This window comes from Trichechus manatus, unplaced genomic scaffold (assembly GCF_000243295.1).
Source record: "Trichechus manatus latirostris isolate Lorelei unplaced genomic scaffold, TriManLat1.0 scaffold00015, whole genome shotgun sequence".
Lineage (NCBI taxonomy): Eukaryota > Metazoa > Chordata > Mammalia > Sirenia > Trichechidae > Trichechus > Trichechus manatus.
Genome location: NW_004443951.1, coordinates 25,565,294 through 25,582,441, shown reverse-complemented (window position 1 = coordinate 25,582,441; position 17,148 = coordinate 25,565,294). Strand labels below are relative to the sequence as shown.

Genomic DNA, 17,148 nt, shown 5'->3' with positions numbered 1-17,148 from the left:
GAGCCCCAAAACAATGCTCAATTTGAACAACTTAAAACCATTCTCTGCCTTCACTGGGTGCTTGACTCTGGGACAAGAGAATTTAGCCAACAATTCCGGCAGTATTCTTTGACTTGCAAGCAAATACTAATTTTCAACACCTTGCTGATAACACTGCAATAGAACTCTATCCAGATGTAGGGAGCTAGGACAGCTTGCAAAGCATTGGGAAGGCTCTAAAGTGGCCTTTGAGCTGGGCCTCAAAAGAGGGAATAGCATCTGCAAAAACCTGAGAAACGCTGGAAATAGTAAAAGTATAGTTGAAGCAAAAATGACAGAAGGGACGGGTAGGATTGGCTGTAAACAGAAGAAGCCAAACCGTTTACGCTTTCAGTTCCAGGCACAAGGATTATCGGCCTTTATTCCATTATCTATAGGTAATGGAGGTAAAGAATTGTGATTCCACATTTGGAGAAAAACTTGTCTTCCCCCTCCCCGCCCCCCCGCTTTGTCCCAGTGCTACTGGGACTTTCTCAGTCTAGTCAGATGGTGTGATGAAGTGGCCTGCAGAGTGGTGGGATGGTCAGAGAAAAAGGCTTGGGAATCTTTGCCTGAGGCCAAGCTCTCCCTATAAGGTCCCCTCAGCCCTTTCCAAAGACAGACTAGCTGCCAAACTGGTGATGAAGAGAAATTAAAAAAAAAAACTTTCACAAGTCACCTTGACTCATCCTAAGGGAAAGCATGGCTGAGCAGTTAGTACGGTGCCTGTTGCCTGACTTCCTGGTTTTGAATCCCAGCTCTAACCACTTCAGCGGTGTGACCTTGGACACGTTAGATAAAACCTTTTGCCTTACTGTTCTCATCAATAAAACGGGAATAATAGTACTCGTCTCGATGAGTAGCTTGAGGATTAAGCATACATTAGGCACTCAATGAACTATTACTGTTATTAAAAGCCTCCATTTGAAAAAGGAAATTGAGGCCCAGGGAGAGAAAAAAATACCCAATCACACGGCAAATGAGTGATGACGTCAGGACCGGAATACAGGTCTCCTGACTCCCAGCCCAGGATTCCAACCCTCGTCGGGAGTCCTCAGAGTTCCCTTGATTAGAGGCATAGATGTTCACAATGCAGGGTGGGAGGGGGCCGCATGCAGGAAAGAATAGTCAGGAGCAAGGCTTGCGGGTTGAATCATAGCTTCTGAGTGTATGAGGGTGCCCTGCGTATTTACACAGAACGACTGACTCCTTTAGGACCCCCAGGGTATCCGGCTCCTAGAACGAAAGCCCTTTCCATTGCATCTTGGGAGTTGTGGACAGCTAGCCCCGATGCATGGAGGGACATGTAGTTCCTTACCTCCCCCACCTTCCCCATTTACCCGCCTCAAAGGCCGCCTACACTTCAGCTTTCCCAGCAAGCTCCGCGAGAGCGCCGGCTGTTGATTGGCTGCAGCGGGAGCGGGCGGCAGCGGTTGCCCAGGGTTTCCGGTGCGAGGCCCGAGCTGGTGAAGCCGTCGATACGTCGGCGGCGAGGTGCGTACTGCGGCGGCTAGCGGGACGAGACAATTAGGGGGCTTGCAGGCCTGAATACTGTCTGCCAGTGGGGGCATTCACGCTGATTCCGCGCGTGGGCTCGAGTAGGGAGGCGGGTTAATGCCTGTGCGCATGCGCGGGCGTGCCGCGCGCGCGGCTGGAGGGCGCGCGGGGCGTGTGTGGCTGCGCGCGCGTGCCGGAGCCCACGTCAGTGCTGGGGGCCGGGGAGAGGGATCCGGAATAGAGCATCCCGCCACGTCAGTCTCCGGCCCTGAGCCAATCCCGCGCTGGGCCTGTCTTGAGGGGGCTGTGTTGTGCCGGGAAGTGGCTTTGGGAAAAAGGAGGCCTCTTTCCTCGCCCGTTTTTTCCAGGAGCAGCCCCACAAAAACCTGCCTGGGCACACCAGGTTCCCCTCACCAGCCAGAGACCGGGGGAACCTTTGGCTCCCCCCGGTAAAAGCCAACCAGTTTGTTTTAAGAAGCTTTGCGCGCCTGGTGTTGGGATTTCTAATCCAGGCTGCGAAGAATTTCGAAGTCTGGAAAATAGCAATTGTGTTTGTTTCTGAAGGATCTGCTCCTAATCTAACATTGCAGACCACAATGAAGAACCAAGACAAAAAGAATGGGGCTGCCAAGCAATCAGGCAACACTTCCAACCCGAAAAGCAACCCAGGGCAACCGGAAGCGGGACCAGAGGATGCCCACAGGCGGCCTAGCCAGCCTTCTTCTGCAACCGAAGCTGAGGATTCCACCAGCCAGGCCCTGGGGAAGCCTGAGGGTGTGTGCTAGCTCTGCTTTTCCAGTGGGTAGGGGGAGGAGTTTGTGGTACTCCTGTTTAGATTCTGGAGTTAGAGGCTGAGGCCTCTGTTTACCCAGGGAGGAGGAAATATAGAATGAGAGGAGGACAGTGCAGAGTCTGTGTGATCCCCACCCTTTCCCGGGGAGTTGATACAGTCTCCCACTTCAAACACAGAAGCCGAACCCTCTTGAGAGAAGGCTGTGACAGGATTAAACTAGGTGGCAGTCAAATGAGAGGTCTAACTAGCAAATCCTGGTCCCATTAGGAAACACCTCTGTCACCGGTGGGTAACTGTTCTCCATACTTGAGGCATTTATGGAACTTTTTTAATAGTGAGGAATGGCTTTTAGGCGGAGAAGGAGATAGACTAGAAGTTGAGTTTCTGCTACATGCTTAGCCCATGCTGGATGCTTTACATACTTATTTTATGCTCACAACAAATCTTGTTGGGTGGTGGTGAGGGATAGTGAAAACATTTTATGGGGAAATAAACTGAGCCTTAAAGAGATTAGGCAGTGTTTAACGCAAGCCAGTGAGTTTGGCTGGACCTGAAGAATCCCAACCACTGATATAACCCGTCTTATTTCTCACTCTGCCCCTCATCTTACCCTGCTGTAGGGGCTCAAGCCAAAACTGCTCAGTCTGGGGCCCTCCGTGATGTGTCCGAGGAGCTGAGCCGCCAATTGGAAGACATCTTGAGTACTTACTGTGTGGACAACAGTCAAGGGGGTCCAGGTGAGGACGGGGCACAGGGTGAGCCTGCCGAACCTGAAGATGCAGAGAAGTCCCGGAGCTATGCTGTGAGGAATGGGGAGCCTGAGCCAGGGACTCCAGTAGTCAATGGTGAAAAGGAGACTTCCAAGGGGGAGCCGGGCACAGAGGAGATCCGAGCGAGTGACGAAGGCGGAGACCGAGACCACCGGAGGCCGCAGGAGAAGAAGAAAGCGAAGGGGCTGGGTGAGCAGAGGGTAGCTACTCAGTTTACCCAGAGCCGGGGTGTGGGAGGCATAGCATAGAAACGTTCAGGGTGTTCACTGCACAAGGGCACCTGGCCTCAAAGCAAGTGGGGGTGAAGTCTAGCCTGCTTGCTCTTTGAGAAAAGGAGAGCAGGAGATCTGGTGGGCTCCTGTGCCAGCCAACACCACAGTGTGACCTTGGGCAAGTCCTTCCCCTGTCTGGGCCTTAGTTTCCACTTCTCTGTAGTAAGAGAATTGGACTAGACCAGCATGAAGAACTCAAACATCTGCATAAACCAAGCTAACCAGTGGACCCATATGGACCAAGAGAGTGCCTGCTTCATCCAAAGGGTTGACTGCCACCTGGTCCCAGCTGACTGATAGCATGCAAAACTACAGGCTTAGTGCAGCCAGATTTTTTTTTTTTTTTTAAACTTGGCAGCTAAAACACTAGGAGCCAAACAAAACCCATTTGTGGGCTGGATTTGGCCTGTGTGCCAGTGATCTGCAGGCTTTACACCCACCTCTTGGAGCCTCCTAGGACTGACACTCAGGAACCTGGTGCTCTGCTGTGTAAGGTGGCCCTCAGGGAAGGGGAGCAGTAGACTCTCTGACTTAGGCACAGGCAGTGGGGAAAGGCAGTGACTGACAGGCTGTTAAAGGATCGAGGCTGGGTGACGTTCTACCTATGTTCTATTCCCTACTGTCCTACCCCCAACTGTCGCCCTAATTTAAAGATAGAATACTTATGTAAAAAATCTTAGAGTCACGTATGTGAAGGTATATTCATTTTGTATTCATTCACTATTTGGCTATCTCTGTTGATAGGAAATTTTCAGTGCTTTCTCAGGGAGGCCAGGAGACTTTGCCTTCTTGGATCTTTCCTCTTTTGGAAAGGCCTTCCTTGCATTGAAACAGTAGCACTAAACTCGCAGGTGGGACACCTTTCATCTCTTGGTAGACCAGGCAAATTTTTTCTCCCACCAGTGGTGTCCACCAAGATTCCACAGGGCTTCAGTCATTCATTCAGTCACTGAGCACGTCCTCTGTGACAATCACTAGGGACAGTGCTGGGACCCTCACGAAGCATGCAATCTAGCAGGGAAGGCAGCCAGTTTGACGAGCAGAAATATAAAGTAGGATAGGGGAGGGCTGTCTTAAGGCTCAGGACTGTGGGCCCAGGCCTGGAGGGGCTTGGGTCCCCCCAGAGAAGTGTGTACATGCCTTTGCTCCCTGTGCTTTGCAGGAAAGGAGATCACGCTGCTGATGCAGACATTGAATACACTGAGTACCCCAGAGGAGAAGCTGGCAGCGCTGTGCAAGAAGTATGCTGAACTGGTCAGTCCCCAACCTGCCCCTCATAATACCTTCCCTGCCTTTTGAAAGTCAGCAGGCCACCTAGACTGGGGTCGGGGTGCAGGGGCAAATGGGTGGCTTAGTTCCTGTCCACTCTGTTCTCTGAGCCTTTTCTCCAGCTTAAATAGAGAATCAGGTCCCAGCCGGCCTCTTCAGGGCTGACAGTATGAGAAGGAACTTCACATTCCTTGAAAGAAATTTCTTAATGAGTTCCAGGTGGTAGAGCCGTGTCTCCTGGCTTGAGTCCCAGATACCATGTTCTCTCACCCGTGTGTGTTTCAGTATACAGTCCCCCAAAATACGGCCACACACGGTGCCATTATCACACTTAACAAAATTAACACTTAATATGTGATATTTTGTAATACCTAGTCCAGAGTCAGATTTCCCCAGTTGTTTAAAAATGTTGGTTTGATCAAATCAGGATCCACATGAGGTCTGTTTATTACATTCAGTTGTTGATAATACTCCAAAATAATCTTCCCCTTAGCACCACCACCCCTTTTTTTTTCCGATGACATTGACTTATTGAGAAACCAGATCAGTTGTCCTGGAGGACATCCCCCTTTCTAGCTTTGTCTTCCTTGTGGTGGCATTTAACTTGTTTATTTACCTCCTTATTTCCTGTGATGTGCAGGTTAGCTCTAGAAGCTTGATCCAATTTAGGTTCAACTATTTTGATAGGAATTCTTCATGGGTGGTGCTCTGTACCCTGGTGGTTAACAGTAGTTAAGCATGCGGCTGCTAACTGAGAGGCCAGCAGTTCAAACTTATCAGCTGCTCCGTGAGAGGAAATGTGGCAGTCTGCTTCTAAAAAGATTAAACAGCCTTGGAAACCCTGTGGGGCAGTTCTACGCTGTCCTATAGGGTCTCTGTGAGTCAGAATCGACTCGATGGCAGTGCGTTTGGTGCTCTGTACTTCGTGTTCCTTCACAGGAGACAGAGTGGGGTTTCCCCTTTTAGTGATGTAAGTAGGTTCAGATGGTGGCAACCAGATTCCTCCCTTTTGAGGTTCCCCAGCAGAATCTGAATTAATAGAGTCATCCGCTAATGGTCATTGCCTATTTATGTTAAAGTTCTCTCATTCTATTCACATTTATTAGCTGGAATCTCCTGTCAGGAACTTTTCTTATTGGTAGAATGGAGGAAATCATACCTCCCCAATGGGCTATTGCAAGGATTAAATAAAAGAAAGGGTGTTAAGGAGATAGCACCCTTTCAGAATGATCCAGGCAGGGAAAGATTGACGCAAGACAGGAGGGAGTGGGTTGCTGGAGTAAGCGAGGGGAGATGAGGTACTGCACACAAGCAGAGGGGTCAGCCTTGGTGAGCGACACAGCCAGGTCCTCATGATGGGAGGAGAGGACAGGTGCCAGTGGATGGGTGGTTGTGGCACTTGTGCCCTGCTGCACTGCTTGCCTTTTTTCACAAGGAAATGGGAAAGATAATCATAGCTGGAGTGGGGGAGGCTTGGGGAAGAGGATAAAGCAGTTGTCTAGAAGAGGAGTGTGAATAGCACAGGAAATTAGGATTGCTGAGCAGGCAAGGATCTTCTTGAAATTCTGAAATTGGCAGTGAATTGAAAGTGAGATCCTTCAAGCAGGGTCGCATCAGTGCAGGCACAGAGGAAGCAGGAGGTTGATTGACCAAGGTTGGGATTTTGCTAGGAGAAAGGGACAGGAGAGTTGAAGGCATAAGGAATCTAAACCAGGTAAGAAGGTAAATGATTAAAGGAGAGTTGAAGGAGAGTGAAAGGATGGTTGGGTCAGGGAATTGGAGGCCCAGTAGGCTCAGAGACTTATTGGGGACCACAGGTATTGGGGAGAATGAGCTAGAAAGATAGAAGGTGGTGGTCCTGGCCTTGAGACAATGGAGGTAGGTGGGCACAGGTCCCAGTAATGACAAGGTCTAGATGTGTGCTGTCCAGGATGGTAGCCACTAGCCGGTTGAAATGGCTAAACCAAATTTGGATGTGCTCTAATGTAAAGTACACATTGAATTTCCAAGACCTAGGGCAAAAGAAAGAATGTGAAATATCTTATTAATAAGTTTTTTTAATACTGATTCCATGTTGAAATTTTAATATTTTGGATGTTGCATGAGTAAACGTATTGAAATTAATTTCACTTATTTCTTTTAATGGAGCCATTAGAAAATGTAAAATTACATACGTGGCTCACATTTTATTTCTACTGGACAGGGCTGAATAGGACTGTGGGAAGGGAGCTAAGCTGGGCCACTGAGAGGGTCTATGGAGGAGCTAAGGACTGTGAAGCCAGGGAGTCAAAGGCTTGTCTGTCTATTAACACTGAAATGACGAAGAACAGTAGTCGCCATCGTGTTGGTGAGAGAGATGGTGAGCCAGTGCTGAAGTCTTGAAGGAATGGGGAAGAGGGAGTAAAGTTAATGAGTACAAGGTAGGGGAGCAGGTAGCCTTGTCTGAGGGGTCAGTGTCCACAGAGTTGAGGGGGTGCAGTGGTCTGAAATGCCTTGAGAGCTTTGTCTCTGGAGTCAGAGCTGGGATAGAAGCTGCGATCTGCTGGCTGGGGGGCCCCTGCTTGTCCTCTCTGAGTGGGTTATCGTGAGGAACAAATGGAGCTGTGAGAGAGCTTCAGTGGCTTGAGCTGTAATGGCTGGGTTTAGGAGAAGGGGCAGGAGTAGCCCGGCTCAGGGGACCCAGGGACAGCACGTTGATTCCCTTTGGGGAGCGCCCTGCAGGGCACTCACCTGCCCTCTCTGTCCCCAGCTGGAGGAGCACAGGAACTCTCAGAAGCAGATGAAGCTCCTGCAGAAGAAGCAGAGCCAGCTGGTGCAAGAGAAGGACCATCTGCGGGGTGAGCACAGCAAGGCTGTCCTGGCCCGCAGCAAGCTTGAGAGCCTGTGCCGTGAGCTGCAGCGACACAACCGCTCCCTCAAGGTAGGGTGCCTGCACCCTGGCAAGGGCACCTCTGGTCTCATTTGGCTTCATTTAATCTTTGGTGGGTGTTCTCCTTGAAAAGTACCACAGGCTTGCAATGTAGAAATAGACTTCCCCTGTAATATCCTACCTTAGACAGAACTACTTGTAACCATTCAGCATGTACTTGTATTATTAGTCCCAGGGTGGCACAAATGATTAAGAGGTTGGCTACTAACAGAAGAAAGGTTGGTGGTTCAAACTCACCCAGAGTGCCTTGGAAGAAAGGCCTGGGAGCTACTTCCAAAAGATCACAGCCTTTGAAAACCCTGTGGAGCAAGGACTGCGAGGCCAGGGAGGCAGGAGGTTTGTCTGTCAATGTTGAAATGTCCGAGAATGGTATTAAGAATGTAAGAATCACGTTGATGCGTGCTGGCAGAGCTGACGGCAGTTTATCTCCCAGGGTTTGGTCGGTCAGGCTTGCTGGGTCCTTTTTCTTGTTCTGCTCAGTCTGTGGTGAAACCCAGGTTGCTCCCATGACGCCCAGATTGTTTTCATGTGCATATCCTCACAAATGGGTCGATAAGTGTCTTAAGAAATTTGAATCAGCAAATGCATGGTATTTTGCAACTAGTTTTTGTTTTGTTATTTTCGTTAATGTTTGACGTTTAAAACATTACAAGTTTAATATAAATTCGATGTGAGGGATTCAAAGGCGACAAAAGTGTGAGAAATTAAAGGTAATAGTTGCCCACCCTTCTCTACCCCACTACCCAGCAGAAACCACTGCAGAGTAAACCTACTTATAGGTAAGTTGAAGTATAGCCTTTTAGAGTTTCTTCTCTGTGTATAAAATCTTACATATAATTTTTTTAATGAAATTATTATACATGTACTGTTGCATACACTTTCCCCATTTTTTGGAATGCTGTATTTTTTCTCTATCAGTTTATATAGGGTTATCTCATCCTTTTTAAGTTTTAATGAGATTCTGCCAGATTGCCTTCCAATGAGGGACACTGTACCCTCCCACCAGTCTTGTCTGAGGGCCTAATTCTGCACAACTTTGCCAGCCCTGCGTATTAATGAACTTTTACAACTTGGCCTATTGGGGGTGGGAGGAATGAAAGCACGTTGAAACAAGGATAGTCAATCTGAAATCCATGGGAGAATAGGCGTCAGGAGGTTTAAAGTGCTTCAGAATGGCACTCACATGTGCCTGCGGTTTTTTAGGGAGAGCGTCTCTCACTTTCTCCTGTGTGCACAGAGGTCCATTAGGAGCCCCCTGGCACAGCATCCCTGGATCCTGGCTACTCTTCGGTGTGGGAGCAGGAGGGCTGTTGGTGGAGGCCATCCTTGGAGGGAGGCTGGCTGGGAGAGTGGATGTTGGAGCTGGGGCTGACTTCTCTCCCCAGGAAGAAGGTGTGCAGCGGGCCCGGGAGGAGGAGGAGAAGCGCAAGGAGGTGACCTCCCACTTCCAGGTGACGCTGAATGATATTCAGCTGCAGATGGAACAGCACAACGAACGCAACTCCAAGCTGCGCCAGGAGAACATGGAGCTGGCCGAGAGGCTGAAGAAGCTCATTGAGCAGTATGAGCTGCGTGAGGAGGTAAGGTCGCCACAGACAGCAGCTTTGGCCAGGGGATGGTGAAGGCCCAGGGCCAGTAAGGCACCAACACAGCGCTTTCCAGCTTCATCCTTCTCCCCCTTCCTGGGAGGGGAGTAACGTTCTTCCTCTTACAAATGAGGAACTGAGGTGAGAAGAGGCCTGCCCATGGCCAGACAGCCACAGGTCCACGGTGCCTTGTCCCAAACCATAGGGCCAGCTATTCTTTGGAATTTAGAATTATCTAGATTTTAGAATGGAGATAGTGTAGGTGTACTATGTATTACATAGCACCTTTACCGGGGCTTCAGGGCAGCACCCCCAGATCAGACATGTTAATGTTCATGCAATGAAATGTCTGAATAGTCATGCTAAGTGGGATAAATACAGAGTATAAATAGCCTCAAGCGGTGCAGGTCAGTTTTGGCTGCCAGCAATTACAGTTTCTATTTTCAGAGCTTTTGAGAGCTTAGAATTGCAGGGGAGGGACTGGGCCTATAGGCAGTGATCAGCTCCGGGGTTCTGTTCGCAGACTCCTTGCTGCTTTGCTGTCCCTGCCACTTGAAAGGGTAGGTTGTCACTCCCTTGGCTGGTGTCGGCTGCTACCCAGGCACTGAATCCGCTCCTGGTTTGGGCACCCACGTGCCAGTCACTTCGCTGCGCCAGACCTCTGTGTCCTCATTGTGGGAGGAGAGAATCGCAGCTTCCCTCCAGGGCTGGGCAGAGGAGTGGGCCTTTGTTCTCAGCATATGGACACCACAGGCCTGCTGTGGGCCAGGCCCCTTCCTAGGCCCTGAGGGCTGTGGTGGTGGGTGAGAGAGGCAACACCCTGCCCTCTTGGACCCACAGTCCAGTCTGGTGATGTGGAGGTGACTACCCTGACCCACCGCTCCTTTCACTATTTCATCCTCTGGGAATAAGGCTGCATGTGATATATTTGATTTGAGGAGAGTTGGCTTGGTTCTTGTCCCTCCACGCTGAAAGACATGAAGGCTTCCAGGCCACTACAGAGTGAGGTACCCACTTCAAAAAGCTGAACCCCACCCCCGCCCCAAGTCAGTAAAGAACTTGGTATGGCCTATGGTGGGGGGAGGGGATTCTGCTGCTGCTTCTCGTTTATACTCCCTCCCCCATCAGTTTCTGACACTCCCATCCTGCCCCTCTGAACCTTAAACCAGATCACAGGCAACTGGAATTCATTACATCCCAAACAACTTTCTCCAAGCCACCTTCCCTTTCTCACCCCTCCCCGTCCCCCAAATGAATAAAATTCTCTACACCTCTTATTTCAGTAAGTCCAGTTGATTTCACTTTTGAAGGAGCATTAAGTCCAGCATCTTCTCGCCGTCCCTGCTCTCACCTGGTTCAGGTTCCCATAGGTCCTCCAGCAGTTAGGTTGGCCATTCCTCGGGGTGCACGTCTGATCTTCACATACAGATATGGCAAATCTCTGTCAACTGAGCTAAGCTGTTTTACTTGTGGAAGCATAGTTTTTGCTCTTTATTTCCATTCACAAGGGAATCAAGGGCTGCCAGAGTAAGGGCTGCCAGCCTGAGGAGGGGATCTGTGCTGGGGCTAGAGGTTTGAGTATATTTATTGCTTGGCTTCCGTGGAGCTGGTACCGTCCCTAAATCCTGTGCTTACCCAGGACTGACTCAGCAGGAGAGAGAGAGAGAGGTGAGATTGGGGAGCAGACCTTCAGGAAATCGAGGGCCTCCGTGCTGTGTTGGCACATAGGGGTCCAGCAAGTCAGATGGAGATGGAAGACTGGGCAGGGCGCCCTGCTCTCTGCACATGGGACATCCCTGCAGCCACCGTGCCTCCCCGAGATGGGGAGCTCCTGACAGGTGGCCCCCTCACACCACGCTTTCCTGCAGCATATCGACAAAGTCTTCAAACATAAGGACCTGCAGCAGCAGCTGGTGGATGCCAAGCTCCAGCAGGCCCAGGAGATGCTGAAGGAGGCAGAGGAGAGACACCAGCGGGAGAAGGACTTTGTGAGGCTCGGGTCCTGGGCAGCAGGGGGTAGGGTGAGAGGAGGCGGGTTGGGTTCTGGCTCTGCTCATATTTGAGTCTCTGTGGGAGAGGTTGCTGCCCAGCCAGACAGGGCACTGCTTCTTCAGAAACCAGTCTGAGAGCAGGATGCCTCAGTGGGTTCTTGTGGTTGTGGCTAAAAAAGTCTGAACCCCTGGGGTCGTCTGACGGGGTCTGGGTGCCTGTCTTGGAAATAGCTCCTCAAAGAGGCAGTGGAGTCACAGCGGATGTGTGAGCTGATGAAGCAGCAGGAGACCCACCTGAAGCAGCAGGTGAGACCATGAAAACTGGCCTCCCTCCAAAGTCCCATCACTGTGCTGTGACCTGGGGGGAGGGAAGTGGGACCCTCATTCTAGGTCTGGCTCTGCCCTGACTGCTTTGTGACCTTGGCTGAGCCTTTGCTGTCTGGACCTGTCCAGCACCCATGTGGTGATGACCAGGTAGCTAGGTGAGCTTGAAGAACTTGGCTCCTAGCACGGTTGTTTTTAATTACATAAATTATACTTGATTCCTGAAGAGAATTTTGAAAATAAATACAAAAGCAAAATATATGCCACGCTAAATTCTTTTGAGAGTTAGCGTTGTAGATTATGTTCTTTCAGGTACTGTTTTTGTTTTGTTTTGAAAAAAAATAGTATCTCAGTAACATTGTTAGGTCAAAGGGCCAAGGTTGGGTCTAAGTATTCTGACTAGAGTTGCCTCCAGAGAAGCCCAGTCTCACCTGTGGGCTTCTGTCTCACCTAGCTTGCCCTATACACAGAGAAGTTTGAAGAGTTCCAGAACACTCTTTCCAAAAGCAGCGAGGTGTTCACTACGTTCAAACAGGAGATGGAAAAGGTAACATGGTCCAGGCCAGGTGTGGCTATTGGGAACAGGCTGCTTCATTCAGAGTTGAACACTGGGCCTGTCTTCAGGAAGCCCCGGCCCTGATGTGCCTTGTGGAGCTGCTGCCAATAACAGTGTGATTGACACCAAGGGTGGGGTCATTAGAGGAGATGTCCCACATGTCCTGGAGAAGGGGCAGTGTTGTCATTTCTTGTTATTGGTGGTGGGCATTTAACTTGGGGAGACTTCTGCGGTGGCACCAAGGCATCAGCTGCACCTTGTGATGCACTTGGGACTATTCCACACCTTGGAGGTGCCGGCGCACAGGCAGGCCAGCCCCCTGACGATTTCCTTCTATCTGTCACATGACCCAGATGACTAAGAAGATCAAGAAGCTAGAGAAAGAAACCACCATGTACCGGTCCCGGTGGGAGAGCAGCAACAAGGCCCTGCTTGAGATGGCTGAGGAGGTGGGCCGAGTGTGGACTGCAGCCTGGGGGTGGGAGGGCACTATGGGTAAAGTTACTGAGATCTGGCCTTTACCGTATGTTCTACAAGTAAGTGATGCAGCTGGCACGAGGTAGAGCTGGTACTTGCACCTATGTCTGTCCAAGTCCAGAGGAACTGACAGCTACCTCCCCGGGGAAGTGGTGAGCCCAGGGGTAGATCTGCAGTGGGAGCAAAGGCAGGAAATGGAAGAAAGGAATTAAGAAGTGGAAAAAACAAGGGGTGACGATGATGTGCATGGTTTGCCTGCAGAGCAGTAATAGTGATAGTTTGCCTGCAGAGCAGTTCAGGTAATTGGTGATTTCATGGCTTGAGATATAGGCGAGAAAGGGAACTAACACTGATTGAGCAGCAGCTGCCTGTCAGACCCTGCTGAGTAAACATTAAGATATGACAGTCCCTGACCCTTCCCTTCGGTGAGGTCGGTGTTGGAAGTCATTTTTACAGATAAGGAAATAGACTCAAAAACCAAGTGTCTTGTCAAGGCCGTGTGGTTGATAAATGGAGGAGTTCCTTGTCTGACCTCCAGGCCATACCGCTTTTCTGTATTATATGAGTCACAGCATAAACCGAGGCTGTTTACTAGGAAAGGGGTCAGCCTTTGACTCTGGTCTGCTCCCAGGCTTATTAAACCGGGAGTGTTTTCTTCCAGGTGGTAGTGTTGGATGGGAGGTTGATGGGATGGCACTGAGGGACCCATTTTCTCTCACCAGAAAACACTCCGGGACAAGGAGCTGGAGGGCCTGCAGGTAAAAATCCAGCGGCTGGAGAAGCTGTGCCGGGCATTGCAGACAGAGCGCAACGACCTGAACAAGAGGGTACAGGACCTGAGCGCGAGTGGCCAGGGTGCCCTCACTGACAGCGGCCCTGAACAAAGGCCAGAGGTTGCCACTGCCACCAAGGAGCAGGGTGGCGAGGGGCTCATGGCCCAAGCACCGAGCTCCCCAAGGGCCACAGAAGCTACTTGCTGCCCTGGAGCACAGAGCACAGAAGCATCAGGCCAAACAGGGCCGTGGGAGGCCAGCCCCACCACCGCCTAGAGCCCAGCACTTCGTGCGTGCTGGGAAGGGAGCAGGCAGCCTGGCGAGACCTGGCCCACACAAGGCTCCCACCTCAAAGCAGTCCAGTGCCAGGCCAAGTGCTCTGGTCTGGCTGGCATTTGACACTTTGCAATTTTGGATTTTGTGGGTCAGTTTGACGTTATGTATGGCATATGTGCAAGACCTCATACATTTATATTTGTAAGTGTACAGTGGGCTTGCATTGGGGGTGGGGTGTGTAGACAGGTTGGTGGCTCTTCTGTGAACTGAAGAGTCTTAAAAGAGGAGCTGTCATCTGTGGCTACCATCATGGTGAGCTGACAGGACAAGTGACTGGAGCATTTCTTCTACACGGTTGGAGGCTCAGGCCCCTCCCAGCCCCTTGGGGCTTGTGACAAGTGACACACCCAGGCCTTGACTGTTTCTGTTGTGAGCAGGGCTCTCGTGGCTATCCTGGAGATGCCTTTACTCCTCTGGACCTGGAAAAGGTGTCCCGAGGCAGAGCGTTGGCGGGCACCCGGAGCTGGTGATCAGACTGCTTTCCTGCTGAGACGAGGGACCTGGAGAATGTTTCTGGGATGATGCCGGTAGGGGCCCCGTGGGCACTGCTTTCCTGCCCTCTGGTGGTGCTCGGACCAGGCCGGTGATGCTTCTCAGTAGCCTTACTCACAGGTGCCTCTTCAGCCTGCACAAATGATTGATAAGAGAGCACCCAGAGGATTCTTTCTGAAGGTTTTTTTTGCACATGACAGTGTATCGAGGATCTGCTGAGGAGGGGGAGGGGTGCTGAGCCATGGGCCTGGGTTCCTAACCTCCAGTGTCTCAACACCCACCTGGCTTCTTTGCCAAGTTGGTGCTGAGGTGTCCTATTTGGTGAGACCAGATTCCTTGAGAGAAAGGAAAGGGCTTCTGATAGCTTTACCACAAGCTTGCCTAAATCCTGGGAGGCTCTTCTGATTCCCATCCCCTCTCTCCATGCAGCGGCTGCTGGGCCCCCAGGCCCAGCTGCCCGCTTGGCTTTATGGGCCCATTTCTGCACCACACCCCTCCACCACCAACACCATCAGATGTGCAATCCTTGAGATTTACCCTGGTTCCATTTGCTGGCACCTCCTTGTCCAGCAAATAAGAGCTGAGGCGTGTCCTCCTTGGGATTCCACACCCTCCATTGTGGGAGCCCACAGGCCAGCCCCCAGCTGTTGTCCAACGGGTAGGGAATGAGAATGAGACTCCATGCTCGGTTGAGCCCCAGAATCCACAAAACAGCTGCCAACATTTTTGTTTGTTGCTACTTTAAACTGAAAGTTCTGCTGGTTGCTAACCTGCCAAAGTGTTAGCCAATTTTTTTGTTTTGTTTTTACCAAGCAGTCTTCGGGGACAACAGAGTGAGTCTTTGATCAGGAAGCAGGGCTCTGGACCCAATGCCCCATCTCCAGCTGGGCATCTGCTTCTCCCTGGATTTCCTTGAAGCCAGTCCGTTGTCCACAGCCCTTCATCTTCCACAGCTAGCCCACTCAGCCCTTAACTTAATCCCTCAGATACATAGGTTCGTGAGGAACATTTAGTTTTCCTGAATCGTCTTATGGCTTAGACCAGAAATGCTGACTGAGGGGACACCGATTGCCCTTCTGCACCCATGGTAGATATCACTAACCTGCTTCAGGGTGTTTCCTGCTAATCCCCATAGGTTCTCATTTGCGTCAAGATCCCCCAGCAGCCAGTATGAGTGTTGAGACCTATTTACCCTCCCTGGCTGAAATACTACTCCTGTGGAGAAGTCTTTCCCAAGATCTTTTTCTTCCCCTCTTTGAAGTCCCTGTGTTTGGAATTGTCCCCTAACCTGCCTCTTTCTGCTCCAGGAAGGCCTTCTCCCTCCCCCAGCCCCTGTGCCCAGGCTGAGGTGCAAGAGCTGCCAACCCCACATGGGATTTACTGGGCTGAGGAGGTGCAGGGAGGAGACAGGGCATCTACTTGCCCGCCTTGAAGAGATGAAAGGCCTCAGGTGGCCCATAATTAATTGCCTGCCTCACTTCAGCTACCTCTTTAAAGCCTGGGGGAGGGGTTGGGTCTATTGGAGCCCAGTGTGTTGTAGGAGACCACAGCTGGACGATGTCACAGCAGCCCAGTGAGACCAGGTCTGACTTCTGTGGAACCACAGTGGGCAGGTGGCCCCACCCAGGCTTCCGGGTCAGGAATGTGGGCCTCAGGCAGGCAGACCTCTCTGCTCTCAGCTCCAGCTATTTCTAGGCATTCAGGCCATAGGTGGTGGTCCCTTTCTTTCTCTTTCTGTGTATTGACCAAATCTCACCAATCACTACAGCTGCTCTGCTTGCTCTGCTTTCCAAAGTTAGCCCAGGTGCCTGGGTAGTGCACACGGGTCTGGGCCAGATGCAAGGGGGTGGCCTCTCCATGAATGAAGGCCAGTGCCTTCCTTCCCTGGGCAGGTCCCATGCATGTGACCTCAGTTTTAGGACCAAGAGCTGTTCTGTGTAGGGTTTGTTGCTAGCTTTTCCTCCAGGGAACCATAGCACATGAGGCTCACAGCTCAGAGCTCCTGGCTCTGCTAACAGCAGCCTGTGTTCAGGACCTTGTCCAGCTGAGAGCTCCCTGTACACCAGATTCTGAGAGGTGTCAGCAGCACTTTTTTTTTTCTCCATGAGGTTTTGGACCATGGGCTGAGCTCAGGCACTTTGTGTACGAGAATGTTATTTCTGTAAAGATGGTGGTTATTTCCCCACCCCCTCCACCCTTTCATGGTGGCCCTGCTGTGGGCTGACCAAGAGGTGGGTGGGGCTGCCCTGGTGTCTACTGGGGGAGGGTCAAGGCCTGCTGAGCTGACTCTCCAGCTGCTTCTCCAGCCCTCCTGCCTTGCACAGCACAGAGGTGGCCACCCCAGGGACAGCCAGGCACCTGCCTGCCCCTTGACCCCTGCCCAGGAGGCTGCCTTCTGTCCCCATAACTTGCTTCCCTAATATCCTCCTGGCCGCCCAGACTTGTTTGAAGCTGTGCTGACAGCTTTTTTTCTCCTTTTGGTATTCACAACAGCCAGGGATTTGATTTTGATGTATTTTAAACCACGTTAAATAAAGAGTCTGTTGCCTTACTCACCTCTGTCTGACTTGTGTGATCATTTGGTGCTTCTGGATCCTTCCAGTCCCCTCCATGCTCATGTGCTCAGCCTTGCAGACACACCATCGCTGGCATCAGGACCTGTGCAGAGTTGCTGTGGCTGTGCCCTGGCATCCTGCATCTCACCGCACGCCCTCGCACTGCCCAGCAGTCACCACGGGTTCAGGACACGAGCAAGTCAACTTGAGCTGCCTGAGTGGAGCCCTTGGCAAAGTGGGCATGAGTTTCGTCTAAATGAGAACCACGGTGATTTTTTTCACTCAATCAAAAATTGTCCCTGCCTTCAGGTCTCAGGCTAGTGAGGGAAACAGGTTTGTAGAACACAGGTGGGTGGTGATGGCAGAGCACAGAGGAGGCCCTGCCCTACGCCAGCGAGGGGAGAGGGCTGGGTACCAGGAAGGGCCTTCTGTCCCAGGTGGTAGGTAGAAATGTGGCAATTCCACTTAGAAATTGAAAGTGGTTCACCTGGGGATGCTGATGCACAGGAT

General features: G+C 51.2%; 1 protein-coding gene across 2 annotated transcripts; it reads left to right on the top strand.

Annotated features, from left to right (window-relative positions):
* The first annotated feature begins 1,428 nt into the window (after positions 1-1,428).
* On the top strand, positions 1,429-16,614 carry TXLNA (taxilin alpha). Of its 2 annotated transcripts, XM_023727287.1 has the most exons (11): positions 1,429-1,512; positions 2,106-2,289; positions 2,929-3,267; positions 4,513-4,604; positions 7,369-7,539; positions 8,934-9,128; positions 11,003-11,122; positions 11,357-11,431; positions 11,904-11,996; positions 12,359-12,454; positions 13,205-16,614. In XM_023727287.1, the coding sequence occupies exons 2-11, from the start codon at positions 2,112-2,114 to the stop codon at positions 13,529-13,531; spliced, it is 1,686 nt and encodes a 561-aa protein (XP_023583055.1). In that variant the 5' UTR covers positions 1,429-1,512; positions 2,106-2,111; the 3' UTR covers positions 13,532-16,614. The 2 variants fall into 2 exon arrangements, with proteins under 2 accessions (XP_023583055.1, XP_012409745.1); XM_012554291.2 differs by lacking the exon at positions 1,429-1,512 and having other exon boundaries at positions 1,784-2,289.
* The last annotated feature ends 534 nt before the right edge of the window (positions 16,615-17,148 follow it).

What these genes read in the sequence shown, in the direction of transcription:
- TXLNA (XM_023727287.1), top strand. Translation starts at nt 2,112, where the DNA reads ATGAAGAACCAAGACAAAAAGAATGGGGCTGCCAAGCAATCAGGCAAC. An exon ending in GGCCCTGGGGAAGCCTGAGG is followed by an intron (nt 2,290 to 2,928) that starts GTGTGTGCTAGC and finishes ACCCTGCTGTAG; the next exon opens with GGGCTCAAGCCAAAACTGCT. An exon ending in AGTATGAGCTGCGTGAGGAG is followed by an intron (nt 9,129 to 11,002) that starts GTAAGGTCGCCA and finishes GCTTTCCTGCAG; the next exon opens with CATATCGACAAAGTCTTCAA.